Source organism: Habropoda laboriosa, unplaced genomic scaffold, assembly GCF_001263275.1.
Source record: "Habropoda laboriosa isolate 0110345459 unplaced genomic scaffold, ASM126327v1 scaffold110, whole genome shotgun sequence".
NCBI lineage: Eukaryota > Metazoa > Arthropoda > Insecta > Hymenoptera > Apidae > Habropoda > Habropoda laboriosa.
Genome location: NW_017100243.1, coordinates 635,800 through 655,733, shown reverse-complemented (window position 1 = coordinate 655,733; position 19,934 = coordinate 635,800). Strand labels below are relative to the sequence as shown.

The following is a 19,934-nucleotide window of genomic DNA, read 5'->3' as shown; positions in this document are numbered from 1 at the left end:
AGCACGCACTCTTTGAGCAACGCGCCTTCCTTACCCTGTGTCCCCTTTCCTTTGACTCTTTTTTTTCCTCTCTCTCCTTTTTTTTTTCGTTGCCAGGGAGGCTTGTCCCTTCGCTTTGATGACGAGAGTTTTCGGGGTCAGGATTTCCTTTTTTGAGAAATGTGCGCGCCACGTGTGAAAGAGGGTTCGCGCTGAGGTATTGATAATTTGGCAAAGTGTGCTCTTTGTGCGTGCTTTTGAACTTTCGTTGAGTCTTATTTTAATGACACGTGGATGCGCGTGGAGTGGTGTGTTTATGGCGAATTGTTCGACGATTAGATAAAATGTACTGAAAGGTTGCGGGTGTGTAAAAGTATTTTTTTTTAAATTAACCTATTTACAGGGTGAAAGAAAATTTTGGTTAGGTACGTAAATAGAAACCTCTTTTTGCTGAGAAATGTTTTAAATAAATATTAGTAAAAATTTTAGTTACATACATAGAAACCTTCTTTTTTTCTAGGAAATGTCTCAAATTAATAAAAATTATATTTAATAAATAATTTTATTTTGCATAAAATTCAGTGTCGCGTGCAAGTAACTTTTGCTTCCCCAATTTCAGTCACTTTTAGGCAAAAATAGTCAACTCGTCCCTCCAAATTTGCAATTCCGAGACTATTTCTGATCAACGTACAATCTAAACAATATTACGCAAATATCTTCGATGGTTAAATACTCTGCCAATAAATCGAAAGTTCAAAGAGTTGCCTACAGAAGAATGGTCAGGTTTGCGACGACCCCACGGTTTCGTTACGCGAGTTCGGATCAGACGACGAGATAGTACGCGTTCGACAGGTAATTAATAACGAGAAATAACGGATGGCGAGCGGTTTCAAAGGGAAACGCCGTCAGGGAAAAGTGAAACGGATATAGAGAGGAGAAAATGGAGAGAAGGAGAGAACACGTTCTGTTCATTAACCGCGGTTGTCTTCAGCGACAACGCATAAGACATTCGAGGATTATCCAGAAACGACGGTGTAGCTCGCTGTCACTTTCACGATGATAATATTTCAGCGGAACGTCAGTCATCATTCTGTTCCACGTGTCCTTTCGAGGATAAGTTGTCTCGCGTTGGAAAACCGCGAGCTGCCACGATTTCACTGCGAAAATCGACAGGACGAGTGGATGCTTTCTATGCTCGACGAGAGACCGACCCGTCTTCTCTTGCGATACCTGATGAATTATATCGCGAGATTTGTCAGTTTCGGTGAACTTTGATCTGTGAAGTTAACGCACGTCGTTTTCCTGAGAAAAAATAACGTTTCGTGTTAAATCCTTCACGTTTTAATAAGAAACTTCCACGGGTGTCAGAGAGATTTTAACATCATAATTAACAAATCTATAATTCAAAAACTAATCTAATTGAACAATTCCGAAAATTCCTAATTACGAAATATCCTTTCAGAATTCCAAAAAAAAGGTACCAAACCAAGAAAACTCAGAAGATGATGATAAACATTCTACCAATTTCAAAAATTCCCAATTACAAAATATGCTTTCAAAATTCCCAAAAATTTACCTAATCAAAAAAAAAAAATCAAAAGAGCATGATAAATATTTTACCAATTTCAAAAATTCCTAATAACAAAGAATCCTCTCAAAATTCAACCCCAAAAGAAAGTCAGAAGAGCACGACAAAAATTCAACGAAGAAAAATATCCCCGTCGTAAGAAGCGCAAAAAGGCAAAATCGTAGAATCCGTATCGAAAGTACGGTATGAAATTTCATGGAAAGTCCGCGTTAGCCGAGTTCCAGATTACAATTGTCGGCATTAACGAGCCTCGCTTATAGATCGACGCGTGCCGTGCAATAACAACTTTTATTTCCGCAATGGTCGCCGGGAACCGGGCTGTTTTCGCTTGAACAGCTCGTCAATCCATAAATCAACTGATGCACAGACAGAGGATCGCTTTTATGCGATATTATCCGAACAGGCAGGATTAACTAAAATGTCACAGCTGCGATTACAAGCCGTTGTCGATTCGACGCATGGATTCCGCGATTCGGCGAGAGGAACGAGCGGCAAAAGGAAGAAACTGGTCTGGTTATGAGCGCGTATTACTTTCGAATCGCAATAACTGTGCGTTATTCAGATTACTTTATGACAGCGAGTATCTACGCGCGCTCTCTGTTACGGGGAGGAAAAAAACGGGGGTAGTAAATCTCGTCGCGAAATCCTTGTTAAATGGGTGCAACCAAACAATGGACGACGTTAATCCTTTTATATTACTGGAGCGTAATGAATTCGTTTCTGAAGTCGTATTTGTATATTAGTAAAAAGTCTATTTCGCTTTTGTCGAAGAACTGAAATATCGTTGTTTAATTAAACTTTGGTTTTCTCGCTTTATTTTTCATTTTCTTACTCCTTCGATTGTGCCTTCGAATTTATTTCTGCAATAATCTTGAATCTCTAATTTTTATTATTTTTAGTTTTAATTTGATTCTGTCTTCGAATTTAATTCCGCAGCAATCGTGAATCTTCAATTTTTATTATTTTTATTTCTGATTTTCTTATTCGTTCGATTGTGTCTTCGAATTTATTTCTGCGCATATTGCGCGAGCTAATAATGTCCTTCATTAATTCCACGTTACTACGTTCCATCGAAGCTTCTTTCCACCAGTTTCCTCACATTTGTACCATAAATTCCACTCATTTCCCCTATATTCACTTTTGAGTTCGTAATAACTCTATTCGCTCGTTAAGAATTTATCGAGCCGAGGAATCGTGGTGTCTAGTCTCGATTTTTCGAATCGCGCAGCTTTTCCCCGCGGGATTCGTCTCGTCGAGGGCGAATAAACTTCGCGCTTTCTCCTCCCTATACCACGAATATTCGTTCGTTGGAGGTTTTCCGCGCGTCTAAATGGGCTGAGACAACGGGCTCGAGGAACTCTGAAATCTCGACGCGGAACCGTCTCTCCCGAGGGAATATCCTGCACGGCGCGCGAGCGCGCCACACACAACTTACTTACAAGTGCTCATACATATGTATCCCATCAGCATGCATATAACATCCGAGTAATTAATGTATGGCTACCTTCGTCTCCCTTCTCCATCTCTACCTTTCCCCCGTTCTCATTCTCTCTCTCCGTTCGTGACAAGGTTTTCGAGTCATTCTCGTGGAACCTCTCTTCCTTACGCACTCTCGGTATATCTCTGTTTGTTTCTGGCTTTCTCTGTCTGTCTTTGTGTCTCCTTTCGTCTTTCCTTCTCTCTCGCTCTATCTTCGTGTTTCCTCTCCCCTCTGTCTGTTTTCTGTCTCTATCTTTGCCTCTCTATTCGTCTCTCCTCTCTTTTTCTCTCTTTCTCTATCTTCGTCTCTCCCTCGTCTTCTCTGTCTCTCCCTCGTCTTCTCTGTCTCTCCCTCGTCTCCTCTGTCTCTCCCTGCATTTTCTTACTATATCTTTGTCTCTCCCTTGTCTCCTCTGTCTCTCCCTCTATTTTCTCACTATATCTTCGTCTCTCCCTCGTCTCCACCGTCTCTCCCTGCATTTTCTTACTATATCTTTGTCTCTCCCTCGTCTCCTCTGTCTCTCCCTCTATTTTCTCACTATATCTTCGTCTCTCCCTCGTCTTCGCTGTCTCTCCCTCGTCTCCTCTGTCTCTCCCTGCATTTTCTTACTATATCTTTGTCTCTCCCTCGTCTCCTCTGTCTCTCCCTGCATTTTCTCACTATATCTTTGTCTCTCCCTCGTTTCCTCTTTCTCTCCCTCTATTTTCTCAGTGTATCTTTGTCTCTCCCTGCATTTTCTGACTCTATCTTTGTCTCTCCCTCCTCTCCTCTGTCATTCCCTCTATTTTCTCTCTCTATCTTCGTCTCTCCCTCCTCTCTCGCTGCCTCTCTCTCTCTTAGTGACAAGGTTTTGGAATCATCTTCGTGGAAGCAGCCCTCCAAACCTCTCCCTCGCCCCTTTTTTTTCTCGGTTTCGAGCGTTCTTCCTTTTGTTCGCCTCCCTGAAACCTACTGCTGCCCCTTTCCCTCTGCCCCTGAGGGCCGACCGGCGCGTTCAGTTATTAAATTTGAGATGAGACCGGTTTCGGGGATCACGATGCGTTTCTGCGTTTCTCTTTTATCCGTGGCTCCCGGAGCGACACGGTGTTAATAACTGCGAGGTTTGCGCAGTGAATATCGCGGATGGGGGACGTGAATCGCACTTTCAGCCACTGTACGAATGAATTAATGAGCACGGGGTGTTTTTGCGGCTTATGAGGGATCTAACGCGAGTTCTGGGGAATCAATTCCATGCTCGTGATTGACGAGGTTCTTTGTGATCCTTTCTAAATTTTTGCTAACAATGATAGTTTTTATAACAATGACTTTAGTAAAAGAGTTTAAAAAACCGAATCATGATTTCTACGAATTAATTATAACGTTTCTTACATTTAATATAATAAATATTGAAAGAAAAAAGCGTTTTTCTCAAGAATTATTTTTTATTAATATAAAAGTTAATGGAAGAATCGACCCCTATATGCATATTACCTTTATAAACTTAATTTATAGAGCACCTAATAAATTTCCAATATCGATCCTACACTATAACGAAGTTCCATTCTAAACAATATTACTCAACGTGCTGCACTTATGTATAATACTTTCACGTACAAAATCATCACTTTTGTAAAAGTATTTCCAATATCAAAAGAGCACAATTGATACCATGCAAATAGCTGACCTTAAGAAAACACCAGTCAGAGATCAAGAACAACTATCGTTAATTAAATATATAAAACCCACAGTATACCTGAAATTTTCAAACTAACAGAACACAAATTTAACCGTCCTTTCAATTCCAATGAAATTAAGACATCAACCAAAACAAGAACCAAGACTCGCTCTCTTCTTACCCCCAAACCCCCTCGATTAATCTAACCATTTCAAATCAACCCTCGAATCATCAATCACCCTCACATCTCCCACAAAACACCTCCCGTCGCAAAACCCGGCAATATCACAATTCCAACACCGCTCTAAAACCAATCCTCCACTTCTCCACTTTTCCAAACTCCGTTCTCCCCCGTAAATCCCCGAGCAAATCGTAACCGATCGCAAATATTCGGCGGAAAGGACGCTTATTGACTCTGCAAATTAGTAAGAAGCAGCACTTTACGGCCACGCCGGCGTTCGACGAAGGCATTAAGCCCGTAGAAGCGGCGAACGGCGTCGGGAGGGTGGTATGCATAAAATTTTCAGCGGAGGGGAAACCTCGGGGCCAGGTCGATCGATCGATCGACATCGATTAATGCAGAGACGAACGAGGATTCGTCTGGACGCGCGTAACCCTCCAAGTATTAGTTATGCCGCCATAAATACACAGAGCCGCGTGATTTCAATTTTAGACGGCCGGTTAATGGACGGGAGCGTGGGGCTAGGTGTGTGTGCACGACGGAAACAAACACGGTGTAATTAGTCGACGTTCAACGAACGACATGCAAGTGAATTAAGACGCGGCTTACGGCCTGGACAAATATTTGCGAGGTCTCGCGGTGCCCACACTACAATCGCGGCATCCCCGCGAAGAACCCGGGGATTTCCGCCCGGATAGTTCCGATCCGGAGTTCCTCGCTGCAACCTATAATAGCCTGGCCAGACGTGGTAAGACGAAGTTGAAGAAGAGCGCAGATTGGGGAGGGGAGAGAGTGGTCTGTGAAGATTACAGGGAGAATTTTGAAGTGAAGATTGATTGTGTTAGGTCGTCGTGAAAGTTTCCGCGGTTTTCAACCGTCCATTTTCAGGAGAGGGATTGGGAACTTTGTGTGGGAGGAATTTGTGCTGGTAGCAGAGGTGTGTGGAAATTATTTTAAATAGAAATTTTTGCAAAATCAGCTGTCGTGTTTATTCGATTTATTCTGTTCGTGTTTTTAACCCCTTGACACTCACATTTTTGTCGACTTGATGTGCTAAACATGATCAATTTTATTTTTTTTTAAATTATTTTCTAGGCGTATAGAAACAAGTTTGTCAGTTATTTCTGATGCTGTAATTTACATTTTTACTGTAAAATAGAAAGGATAGCACGGTATGGAAAGTGAGAGCAATTAATTAAAGAAGATTGCCCTCTTTGGAGAAAAGTATTATAAGGAAGCAAATTTTTCAGATTTTTGGGTATCTCAGGAAACTTTTGAAATTACTAAAAAAATTCTTTAACCTCGAATGGTCTAAAAAATTGTACCAACTCATCACACGAGTACCTTAACTCCCTCACTTCTCCTTTAACCCTTTAACGCTGCGCACCTTCTTTCGACGACACTTCCTCACAAAACAATTCCAAACTTCTTTCTTCACCACACTATCAAACCCCCAGAAAAACTAAACGAAAACTAATTTCAGTGTCGACAGATGAACAAGATCGCTCAATTTACTTTCAACAGCGTCACCTAACACAATCCTCGAAATCCACTTACCTAAAACCAAGTATACACGGTGAAACTTCCTTCTCCACCACAGAATCTGCCAACAGATCCAATCACCGTCCAGCCACCAAAGTCACCATCGATCCCCACATGTCTACACTCGCTGCCAACAAAAGATTACCGCGAATCGAACGTAGAACAGTCTCTGAGTAATATTGTCTCATAGCGACGATCTATGTCCCCCTGTCCAGGAATCGCACGGTGCCAGGCATGTTTAGGAAAGCGTGAAAAACCGAACGGTCGTGTAACGCGTGTATACTTTCCACGAGTGAACCGTTGGAATAATAGGTGGGTTGGTTTTCTATAACCGAGCTCGTGTCGTGAATTCTCTTCGTCCGTCCCATAGTTCCTTTTTTTTTCCTCTCCTCGTCTCTCTACAAGCAGAGAATCGCTTCTGCCGCAGTCGAACGTCGAGGCCACGCGGCGGCTGGTTTTTCGCGGGTCCGCGAAAAACCAGGCGGTCGTCTCTGAAAAAATCGGGGCACCTTTATCCTGGCCACCTGCCGACTGCCGCCGCTGCTGCTCCTCTTCTACCAAGGCTGTTTTAAATGCTTCCAACGGCATTGTTTGCGGCAACTTTCAGCCGCTTTTACCACCGCAAACAACCATTTTCATTTAGTTTTCTTTTCATCCGGCCGATGCGCTAAGTGAATTTTACTGCCCACTTCCATTTCGTTCCTCCTTTCATTTCCTACGCGGCCCGCTCGACCCTGTTTGGTAAATCTAATCCTTGGTTTTCATAAAAATCTCTCCCTCTTCCTCTCGCCTGTTCTTCTTGCTTTTTTCCATTCATTTCTCTCGTTCCAGTTTGCTTTTCCTCCGTCTCTCTTCTCCACCCTCCTTCCGCTTCTTCTTCGTTTTTTCTTCCTCTGTTCGTACTTTTCAACAGTTCTCCAACGAACATTCTTTCTCAATTCCACCCTCCTTCCACGCTGTTCCACTTCCTTTCTCATGGTCACCGTAGGTATTTCTCGCTTCGTATACTCTCTCCTTCTTCCCCGTCTATTCTTCTCTTCGTTATTATTCCACGTGGATCTGTTTTGCCTTTTTCCTTCTGTTTTTCCGATGAAATTATTTTTACCTCTAGCCTCGACCTCGGTTCTTGCGTTCCTCCGTCCACCGCGCTTTCAATTTCTCCCGCCACCCGTCGTTTGCTTTCTTAACCGCGTTAATTTCAGTCCCTGTTTATCGCCCGCTGCTCTTTCGCGAAAGTAATCTCGGAAATGCACGAATCGGAAAAGTCACTTCGGGGTGATTTATGGGGAGAAGCAATTAAGAGAGGTGCGCGCTCACTTGTTTAACGAGGAATACACGGAATGTGGAAATTGAACAACGAGTAATGAAAATTATTAGCTTCGCTTTCTCAAAAATATCTCCTTTTCACGGAACAAGTGGCGAGAAATGAAAGGAAGCTTCGCGTTTAATTAAAAATTTGGTGCTATTATTCACGTTTAAATGCGCGTCAACGTAATACAGCTGACTTTGAAAGAAACAGTAGGAAAGATGACATCGATGTAATACAGGTGACGTTGAAGAAAAAAGAAGAAAAAATAGAAAAGAAGACATTTTTTTTTTTAATTTGTCTTCCTTCTTATTCACCCTTTGAGACCGTTTAAATTACCTACAAAAGTTTCTTCGTACAACAGGTAAGTTTCTTCAGACAATCAGGTAAATAACCTGCGTATCAACCTAAAAATTCTATAACTTCCCAATATTTCACACTTCAAGCATGACATTTCGAGGGAACAATATTCCGCACACTGTGTCCCAGTTTCCATCAGTTTCCCTATTTGTCGTTACGATCGTTCCTTCACCGATCCACGTGTTCGATCCAAACTTTTCCCTCGCTCGTTACACACACTTTCCTCGAGAATGAAAAAAAAAAAAGAAGAATTAATCGCGGGTGACTGTTACACGGGCTGGGAACAACGCGTTTTTTGGGGGGGGAGTAACGAACGACTGGGGCTGGAAAAAAAATGTTGCCAATCATATATTCAAATGTAGCACGCGTGGCGTTGGACGGATCGTCGTGCAAATAAAAAACAAAGGTTCCAATTTGAAACGATTTTCCGGCAACAGTATCCGCGACGTGCAACCCGTCAGACATCGATTTTTATTAATTTCCACCGTCCTTGAAACGTTACGTTCAACCGTGACAACGAAAAAGCAAAAATACGTTCCAGCTCTTGATGTGCGTTTTATTTCTGAAATTCAACCGTGAAATTGCGCTACGTCTGACGACATCGAATCCCTGTTTGAAGGAGAATAATGTCTATTACGAGAGCTAACAGTGAAATTTTGCAATTATAGTTTGCACTGTTCCAGCGAAATTTCTGGCGAAACGAGAAAAAAATGTGTAACTGTGGGAATGCAAATTCGAGAGATTGAAAAAAGAAATTGGAACAGGATTGTCAGGGCAAAATAAAATTGTGGAGAGTAATTATTACTTAAAAAAAAAATTTAATTAATTAAATAAAAACACGGTGACTATGAATTGAACAAAATTAGCATACTTATCGTCATTCGAAAATGATTGAAATTCCCTGCTTTAATATTTTATTTATTATACCCTAGATGTTTGAAATATCGTTAAAAATAATTTTTTATTAGTTAAATAAAAATATGGTCGCTATAAATTGGACAAAAATTTCCATATTTCGCTATTTCCGCATTTTACCTGTTGTACCTTGAATATTTCGAAAACAACGTTGATTATTTTCTATCAAATCCACCTCGATAATATTTCACGAGGAGCATATGTTTCACGATTTATTATAGTGTCTATAATTTCATCGATAACGTTAACAATTATGGAAATGCAATTGAATCGTTAGAGATTCTTTCGACGACTCGACATTTCGACGTAACAAATCGCGCGTTAACCGTATTATGTCGAATCACGTCTCCAACGCGTCGTTATATTCGTTACGCCAAATTATAACAGTGACGTGCGCTATAAATCACGATGCTCGAAACATTGCTGAAACATCGTTTGGCTATCGCGATTAGAAACCAGATTAGTGACAGTTATTGTATACGACCAGATGGAAATTGCATATTTCCAATCGGACCATCGTTGCATATTTCCTTCAAATTCTTCATCTTTCGTCAATTCTACGCTATTAATTTTTTTCAGACGACTATTCAACTGCAATTCGTTCGATTCGTAATACACAGATAACAGAGAAAAGAATCACTAACACAAGAATATCGATTTCAATTCAAAAGCGCTCAATTTTGTAATACGGGGGCCTACATACGTAAATAGGAAAACCGACAAGGGAGAATAGCGAGGGGGTGATTGGCGTAATGCGCAAAGCCTCGGCTTGGTAATCCGAAGGTCCCGGGTTCGATTCTCGGTTGGGTCCCTGAAAATTTTTTCATCGATTCCTGCAATTTTAATATTTAATTCTGACTATTTTCACGGTTCCATAAAAGAATCTCAGATTTATCGACGAGATTTCCACGCAGAAAACCTGTAATCAACCAAACAATCAGGTACATGGAAATAGGGGGGAATACCTTAAAAGCGTATGAAAGAATTTCAAGTCGTATCAATACTGCCAATATCACATGATCATCTGTCGATTACCGAACAGAATGGGACAATGTTCACTGTCCACGATTGATACGAAGATAATTTTCCAGGTAAATCGTGTCGACAATACGAGAAAACCGCGTATTAATAGGCACTCGGCGCGGGCCAACAGTGTAATCGATTTTCATACCGGTTCTACCACTTAATCGATAGCCTCTACGTAGCATTACTGTATTAACGAACACGATCACCCCACGTCGACAATTAATGTTTAATCAATCTATGTCTGTTTTAATTGTATCGTCGATTGTGCCGCTAAAATCATCGCGAAAGGATTGAATTTTCCAGTTATCGATTTCCGGTGACGCGCGCTAGTCGCCTGGCAATTCTCCACCCCTCAGGAATTGTAAGTGGATGCAGCAACGCGCGGTATATGTATATCCTCGAAATCCCGAAACGAAACGATAGGTATTATCCGCCATTGCGCTCGAGTATCGTTAAAAACCGACGAAATCGAGTTTATTCCAAAAAGATATCAAACTTCCGGGTAAATTGCAATATCAAAGAAATTAGAGCAGTGTGAAAATTAGGTCGCACCACTCGTGAACACGAAAATTATCATAACCGTGTATGGACAGCGGATTTTTATGCAAATTTATATTTTTTGAGAATGTAAAAAAAAAAAGTGTGGAACTTGGATGGAAAATTATTCAGCCTAGTTGGTATTATAAGAAGCGCTGTGGATTCTGTGTGATTTTGTATCTTCGAATTTCCCATAAATGCATAAAAATCGTAACTTTAGAAGGCACGTGGGTATCACGATCATACTTTGCTTATGCACTAATCTAAATTGCGTCAATTGGTAGCTGCATTCAGTCGGAAATACTTGAAACCGTTTTAAAAATAATTGTATTTAAAATTTTGGTTAAAATTAAAAAGAAAATTTATGTATGCGAATTTTGCAAAGAGTAAAGATTTTTTTAAAACTTTTCATATTTCATTTGAAGAGCTTGACTCTGCTTTGGTAAGCGCTCTGATTTGGTTAAAATTAAAAAGTAAAATTTATTTATTTAAACTCTGTTTCCATAAATTATCTATTAATCTGTCGTCGAAGCTTTCTAATCTTAATTTCGTTATCGCCAATACAGCAGAAACAATGTTTTTTCTCCGCCAATTTCTCGCCTCTTTCTTCCACTTATCGTATTCGAGTTCTCAGACATCAATCACCGGCGCGGTGAAAAAATTCCACGTCTTTAAAAAGCAACTTACTACAAAACGTTCCGTTCGGTTTCTTGTTTCCGTTCCTCGGAGCTCCGAGCCGAGATCGAACATCGTTTCGAGAATCGTTACGTCTCCGCGCGGAAACCGGATTAACCATCGTTCAATTTTACTTTGCGAACTGCCCTCGAGTAATCTTCCGTGAGCTTGATTAATGAGTCGGTCCGCCGTTTCGCGGCCAACCTTCGAGGAGATTACTCGAAAATTAAAAATAATTCTGCCCCCGCTACCGTCTCTCTCTTTCCCGGCCAACGTAGCCAGCGCCAGCCGCTCCCCGTATTCGATTCTTCGTTTCGTTAATGAATCCGACCGCTGCGAGCCAATGAATCATTTATTTCGACGTAATTGACTCGTCTATTTTAAACAGGCTCCCGAATAACCTGGGCAATAATTCATCGACACTCTGGGGGAGAAAAAAGGACCTGGAAGTTTGTTTATTTTCCCCCGATAGCTGTATTTTAGCATACGTGGAGGGGTGAATTGCGAAGAGTTCAACGGTGAGAAATTTTCGAATTTTCCAGTGAAATGTTTAAATGTTGCAATTGGTTTTATTGTGAAATTTGTGTTAAGTAGGTCATCGGTGGCCTACGATGGTTATGAAAAGTGAAATACGCAATTTTGAAATCTAGAAACTTATTTTCTTTTTAAATTTAAGTTAGTATTTCTGATATTTGGGGATTTTTATTTAAAAAATTTTAAGTTAGTGCTCTCGAAATCTATAAACTTCTATTTTCTTTTTAAAATTTAAGTTGGTGCTCCGGACATCTAGGGATTATTAAAAAAAAATTAATCACACAAATATTTCCCTTATATTTTAAAATAAATTTCTCCTCCGCATAAATGAATTTCTCATCCGTGATTTTCTCGTAAAATATTCGCCTCACTCACCACCTAACACACACGCTTATCCTCGTGACAGAAAAGTACCCACACTCTACAGTGCCAAGAAAGAAAAAAGGAGAAAACTTTTAATCCGTTTCCATTAATAAACCATCGCTCTAAGGCTACAAATTTCCAAATCCGTAATTACAGCACCGGCATCTCAACATAATTCCATCCACATCGAAGACTTTTCCAGCAACGTCACCCTGCATTCGCCCTCGAAGCATCACCTGAGCTTACATTAAGCCGTCACAGGGATGCATCGCGAGAGAGAAAATCTCTCTCACTCGCTCTCTCCCTCCTTTCTCTGCCGCAACAATCGAGCATTGTTCCCTTTGTTCCGGCGCGAACGTAATACACAAGAGTCGCGAGGCGATTTTTCACGCGCCGCGACGGGTAAATTAAAATCAGCGCCGCGCATAAAACGGCTCCGGCGATCCAAAGCCAGCGTAGGAAATATCGTTCGATTTCTCGTGCTAGACAACCCCTCGAAAACATTTGTCGCCAGGCTTTTTCTCCCCTCCCCTCTCCGCGTTACGCCGTTCGATTTTCATCGAAATGTTAAATGGCTCGTAAGTTTACGCGTCTGCCATTTTCAATATTCCCGGGACCGTTGCCCGGCGAACCACGGTGAAAAAGCAATAATTAATGCCGCGTCGATTAATTGCTCCTCTGTTTCTCCCTGTCAACGACGAATTTTCCCGCCTTCTCCACGTTGTCCGCGGCAATTCCCGTGTTTCATCGACCGTGTTCCGTTCCGCGAGAAAGCCTCCGTGAAAGCTTCCCGAGACCCCCTTGTTTTACACTTTGTTCCGGCGAGAAAAAGAGAAAGGAGGAATCGCTCTGGTGCACTTTTCATCATTCTCGATTTGATTTCCTCGAGTTTTTCTCCTTTTCAGTGTTTCTGTTTACGATTCTCCGTTAACCCTTTGGTGTCTTAATGAGCACTGACGCTCTTTTGGCTCTTTAACCCTTTCGTTGCTGGTTTTACGACTGTCGACGTCATTTTCTCCGAGCGCTGCTCACCGGCGCTGCCCGCGGGCAAAAAAGGGCGCCCTTGCTGCCCACGGGCGAAAAAGGGCGCCCTTACTGCCCGAGCGGGCAAAATTTTAACTTTGCATAATTAACCTCGGTATTTTTTCACTTATTTTTCAGCAGCACATTCTCATATTAACTCTCTCGCTTTCTCTCTCCCTGAGTATGTGTTAATTTACAAGGAGAACAGCGAGCAGTGGCATTATCGTTAACAGAGTAAAATTCTCTCGCAGCAGCGCTTTGCCCCGGCAAGCTTTCGCGAGGTCCTTTAATTGCCGCATGTTGCTACAGTAGAAACGTGGAAATGAAGATGATTCGCGTAGCAGCAGCAGCAGCTATCGCATCGATAATTTTCACGCATAACGGATAGCCCCGGTGCCCCGTCAACAACGGTTCGTAACGTTAATTAAAACACAACGCGCGAGGCTGGGTGCTCGCGTGGTGCTGTCAAGAATATTCAGCCGCTCGTTGAGTCGTTAACTCGCTTAAGTGCATTCCTTCTCTTATGAATATGCAAACGCGTTTTAATGGCCGGGCTATTTGTCCGCGTGGCCCGCGAACGTAAAACGTTCCTCTCCCTCTCTCTCTCGCGGCGATGCCACCACGGGTGTGCCTCGATTAAGTTATTAATACGCGGCAATCGATCGTAGATAGGGAGGCATTACGTGTTGTATGGCGAACATGATGCGTCTGTGCGACTGTCGATCGCAGGAATCTGAAACAAACGATCCTAATACGGACAGGGTGCAACCGAGCGAAACTGTCTTCTGCCTTGTACGTGTATCTGCGACGAACGATCACTTCAACAGCTGATAATGATGTTACAGAGCTGGCGTGCTTACGGCGTGTAACGTGCTCGTTAGACCTGATTATGGATTACGTATACTTAGGCTGTACACGCCTTCTGGTGGATATTTTTTTGTGAGGGGTAATACCAGGTTGTCTAAGGATACGTGTTCATCTGAGAGATCTTTTTGAGGTAGTTGCTATCGAGAGTGCTCTCAGATTGTGCGTTCAGCTTTTCGTCGGCACTCTCAGTACTGTGGATATACTCTCGAGAGCAACTCGCGAGAGTTTGACTTGCAGTGATAAATTTGACTCTCGAGAGCAACTCGCGGTAGTTTAACTTGCACTGTTAAATTTGACTCTCAAGAGTAACTCGCGATAGTTCTACTCTCAAGTGAGCAGGTATAGTCGTTGGAAGAAATATAGAGAGATCTTGAAATCGGTCAGGCGTCAAAGTTTGCACGGTCGAGTGTGTCGGCGAGTAAATCGACAGAATCCTGAGACAAGGACCTTAAATCTCAGTTAGGGTTGCATTAAGTATGCTTCAAATTTGATTCAGTCCTAATCGAGAAACGAAAGATATCGCATTCGACTACTCTACCTGTTACAGTACCAGTACAGTAATGCTTTAATTTACTACTTCACTATATTTCTTCCACCAACTATACCTTAACAGAGCATGACTGGCATAATTCATGTATCATAGCAATTATCGAGAAAACCCGCGAATAATCAACCCCTCTTCAATGGAAAAATCTCAATTTTTTTTCTGACTTTTTTCTGACTTTTAAGGAAACGAAACTTTTAGCCAAAAATACGGTACAAAAACGATAAATTGGAAATTTCACAAACAGCGAAATTTGTCTGCATCTCTGGTGCCCTCGTAAAACAACTACTAATGTTGGACCAATTTTTCAAACGATCCTGCACATCCAATCTTATAAATCAAGTTCAAACTGCAATATCCATATTTCAATTTTATATTTCGAATTTATACTTTAATACTGCCATAGTTTATTGGCACGGGGCGATACACGGGAAACGTATAATCAAATAACACCGAACAAATACGCGGAAATTTTTATCAGGTTCAAATTTCCACCGATTCATCCTCCCGATTGCACTTGATCGAAAAAAAAATCTTCGTTGAATTTCTCTCAAAGACACCATTCTCTCTCTCTCTCTCTCTCCTCGTGTTTTCCCTTGATTCATCTGTCTGTGACTTTTTTTCTTTTACTTCCATTTTCACTTAATCTCTAAACTTCGAAGTAGCGCGATCTCCGAATTTGTTTAATCTTCGAGACAAATTTTCGAAACACGATCGTCACAGCTCGCAGATCGAATTCGTATTCGAGCCGTGTGTGACGAGCATGCCAGTGGTTGTTTGCTTAACAACGTGTTTCAAACGCGTTATTCGATCCGTTCGACGGTCTTTCGTCCTCGTTTCAACGATAAGTAGAGAAGCGTTCAAGCCGGTAATTGATTGTGCATAATAGCCATCGATTAATCGGCCATTCGCGTCTGCCGTTGACCTGGAATCCGTCACTGTTGCATTTCTGTGACAAATCGACCGCGTGATCTGAAGAAGACCTTCTTATCAGACGCGGGATGCGGAATGTGAAATTGAAGATTCGGTATCATAGCTCTCTGTCAAGATGAAAAATTGCAAATTTAATAGCCTTAGCCTCTGATTGCTCATTTGCTAAATTTATTTAAATTTTGTCGCTTGAAATTTTCACAAATTTTCAGTTCTCTCAATTTTCCAAAAGTAAAGTCCAGTGGAATTTTGTTCTCCCCATTTTGTTCACCCATTCAATTATTACGTATGGGTGTTGTAGAGTTTAATTTGGAATATTATTAGCGTCTCAGTATTTAAAAAAAGAATATTTAGTGTATTCCTAGTGTCGACGAGAAATACACTACCGGCCAAAAGTTTGGAATCACCTCCCACTTTTCATCAATATTAAATCTGCTGCTAATTTTTTATATATTTGGGCCAAAAGTTTGGAATCACCTCCCACTTTTCATCAATATTAAATCTGCTGCTAATTTTTTATATATTTCAAGTTTACCTCAATTCTACTTTTATCAATTTATCTCGTACCGATTGATTCGAACGATAAAAAATTCTCAAAGTCGCGTACTTTTTTCTGGAAATTTTTGTGTAAATTGCAATGCTCAGTGATTCCAAACTCTTGGCCGGTGGTGTATTTAAAGAAAACCGAAGCAAATTAATGAGAGATGCGTGTAAAAAATTTCTCCAGAAAAGTTCCCCTCTTTACAAGAATATTAATAAAACTCTACATCCTTTAAACCTAAAACCGAGTAAAGGGTGATTCTTCTCAAGCAATGCATCTAATTATCCTCGATACGGTACCTCTTTACTTACGCAAATTTGAGTAAAAATAATGAAATTGTGTACATTCAAAAATGACAAATAATCATTGAAAATGGGTTGGAAGGAGGACAGAGAAGAAGGGCAAGTCTACACGGCCGCTATAAGAAAGCCACGAAAGTGACGATGCCGCTTCTTGAATACTAATCAACAGTTTCGTCGGCCCTTCGAATAAGACCAGGGGATGGAACGCGTTTATGGCCTGTCTTACGGCCGACGATGGGAAAGATCATGGGAATTGCAGCGAATGACGGGTAACAAAGACAACGCAATTTCCGACGAGAAAACGAAATTTCCACCCTCTCGCTCCTCCTTGTCCACCCCTTGTTCTCATAAATAGTCAATTTGGTGGTGTTTGACGTGCCAGTGACACGTTTCAATATTCAGCGCTTGATACGCGATATCGGGTTTGTTATCGCGTTTTGGATGCGCCTCGTGTTTCTCTCCCCGACATCCAGGGGGGGGGAGGGGAGAAAAATAAAAAAAGAGAGAGAGAACACCGAGCCTGGGCACATGCGTGTCAAATCATCGTAAATTGTTGCGTGACCTGTCTTCTGATCTCTCCTTTTTTCGATATTGCGACAGAAACATGCGGGGGGAAAAAAAGGAAGGAAAACTTGTTACCAGAAAATGTCATCCTGTATTATAAAGCGTGTACCACCACGTTCGAAATTTTTGCAGATGAAACGCAAAAATCATAGCAGTTTTCTTTTTCAAGGATTCGTGCATAGGGGATGTCGAATTTTTCACCGAGTAATGTTTTAATTGTTCCCGAATGCTATTCCCAGGGGGCTCGGAGAGAATGGCTGCTGTATTATTCACTGATCAATTCGCCAAAGTGAATTATTATACGCGTGAGTGTATTATTGGAATTACAGCGAAACGAGAGGGAGTGGAGTTCGTTTAAAGTTGTACAAATTCGTGATTGTGCGCGGGAAACGAACCGTGCCATGTGAATTGTCATTTCTGCGGGAGCAGGTAAATTGATAACAAAAGGTACAAAAGGGGGATTGTTGAAGAATTGAACTTTGGACATTTTGTCAAATTTATTTGTCCGAGGTGAATTTCATTTTCGAAATTATTTAATTGCCTTGAAAATCTTGCGTATCGGTTGTGTTGCTAATTATTCAAAATTATTCTTGATCACTTCCCAGGGATTTACATGTTCCTCGAGATAATCTCGACTCGTTCGTCAACCCTCTCTCCTCGCCGCAGAGAAAAATCTGCGTTATCTTCGCCAATCGCTGTTATCAGCCGTGTTCTTTACGATAATTATCAATAACGTTGATTGAACATTATCGCGGTAATTATCGATCCCTGCTTCCTCCCGTCAATATCTACAATTCCAATCGACCATAATTTTTCTTCACGCCAACCAAGGAAAATCAGGTTATCGATACTTAACAACAATATTGCTAAACGCGCGATAAAACGCGCGAAATAACCGGTAATTTCCTCTCGGCTCCTCTTGCATTTACAAGAAACGAGAAAGGAAGAAAACGACGTTGCTCCGAGAAAGTGTCCTTAACGATCTTCTAAAAACTCGATAGCTCCTCTGAATTTACTTCCGAATATTAGCGAGTAAGGGTGGGAAAAAGTACTTCCCTATTAACGTGCATTTTTCCTTCCAAATTTGCCACACGAAACGGTCCTCTCTTTTTTCCTAGCCCTCTCTACTCGAGCTATAAACTACTTTCCACGACTTCTTGGCGAGCATTTAGCGCTACAGAGGAGGAGAGCGTTGGATGGAGGAAAAGAGCGGGCAAGAGGAGGGTCGGGTAAAAATATAGACAGTCTAATTGTCATTAACGAAGTATCTTGGTCGGTGTAGCGTTACACTTAGCCTCTATTTGTCCGTAGTTTAATTATTAAGGAAAATTATGCATTCGCCACGCGCGGCATAGAGAGACCACGAGGCTTTAGAGCTGCCCCGGTTAATTGCTACAATTACATTTGATTAATGCCTCTAATTACACTTTCTCTCTGTTTTTTTTTCCGCTCCCTCTCGCTCTCTTTCAACTTTTTTCCCCGCTCCTTTTTCCGCGTTCTTCTGCCTCTGAGGCTCGTAACGAGCCACGGTATCGCGAGTCGTGAATCAACGCGGTTACCCGAATAAATAATGAAAATTAATATTTGACGTGACCCCGTGTAATCGAGAAGATTTATTCGATACCGGTCTTTAAAACGGCCCTCTATGAATTCTGCGGATAAGACGAGTTCAGCTTGATTTATGCGTTTTTTATTAGCGCGCTAGGAGACGATTTGTTGATAATGGGTTTAGGATGATTTAGGGGGTGATCTTGATGCAGTGTGCTGTTTTGAAGAGTGATTTTAATGGTTGTAGTATGAGAAATTTAAAGATTGTGATAGAGGCCTGGTTTTTTACCTATTTGGAGCTCTAATTCAGAAGAAGGGAGCTTATTTTTTAGGAAATCGAAGACACTGATGTATTGTAGCTACTTAATTATTAAAATTATTATAAAATTGTCATTCAGGAATTACATATTATAATTTTTAGTTTTGCAGAAATCAGTTTCTTCGATTTCCTAAGATGCAGTGAATCTAAATTGGAAATAATTTAATTATTGGTCCCAATATCGAACTTTTCTGCCAGTTCAGAGATAATTATTCGGGCATTAGCAACTAATTTTATTTAAAATTCTTCCGAACTAATAACTTCCTCGTACTTTTGAAAACTTCCAGAGGAATAATTACTCCGGTCATATCACTAAGATCCTCCTACCTTGACAGAACCGTAAAACCATAATTGCCCCACGAAGCTACATCGTTATAAAACACCAAGACCATAAAAATGCTCGGTCGGGTTACGCTACAAATAACAAACTTAATAAATATTAAAATCAGGGAATTAGCATGTTTCCGTGTGCAGACCAATGATAAAGGGCCCGACCGTAATCACAGTAATTTCCTCGACAATATTTTTTCTCTGCAATCACCATCCTGTCCTCTCCAAAAAGAGGGAAGAAGAACATTTACGTGTTTAAAGAAAATAAAAAGTGTTTTACACGTAAACAATTAATAATTGCATGACAATTCTTTACAGTAATTCTCCTCATTTTTCACTTCTCCTAAAAATGGTACTTTTTGATACTATAATAGAAACTCTGTGCTTTGGAAACGTTCCATTTTCCTCATATTATTTTCTACCTAAACCACAATATTGCACTGCAATTAATCGCAACAAATTTCTTTATTTTCCACCTCTCCTAAAAATGGTACTTTTTGATTTTAGAAATTCTGTATTTTGGAAACGTTCAATTTTCTTCGTATTATGTTACACCTAACCAACAACAGCATGAATATTAATGACAGCAGGTCTCCTCAATTTTCACATCTCCTAAAAATGGCACTTTTTGCCTACTGGAAACTTCGTGCTTCGGAATATGCTTCTCATAATAGTGTCGATAAGTTTCTACGCGATCGTTAAACCATATCGTTTGATGTTAACTCCAGTCACGCTCGTCTCTCGTCATATGATGTGCCTGACTCTCGTCTTTGTCATTACAGTGACAATGATAGATGCGGAGGCAGTGGCAGGTGGAACTGCTCAG

The 19,934-nt window shown here is 41.0% G+C and overlaps 1 protein-coding gene across 1 annotated transcript in view; it reads left to right on the top strand.

Annotated features, from left to right (window-relative positions):
* Nucleotides 1–19,934, top strand: part of LOC108572100 (synaptogenesis protein syg-2-like) — a 485,655-nt gene that overhangs the window by 374,221 nt on the left and 91,500 nt on the right. Inside the window, exon 2 of the mRNA XM_017934291.1 lies at nucleotides 19,891–19,934. Coding sequence (XP_017789780.1) covers nucleotides 19,896–19,934 — 39 coding nt within the window. The 5' untranslated portion in view covers nucleotides 19,891–19,895. The remainder of the gene's footprint in view (nucleotides 1–19,890) is intronic.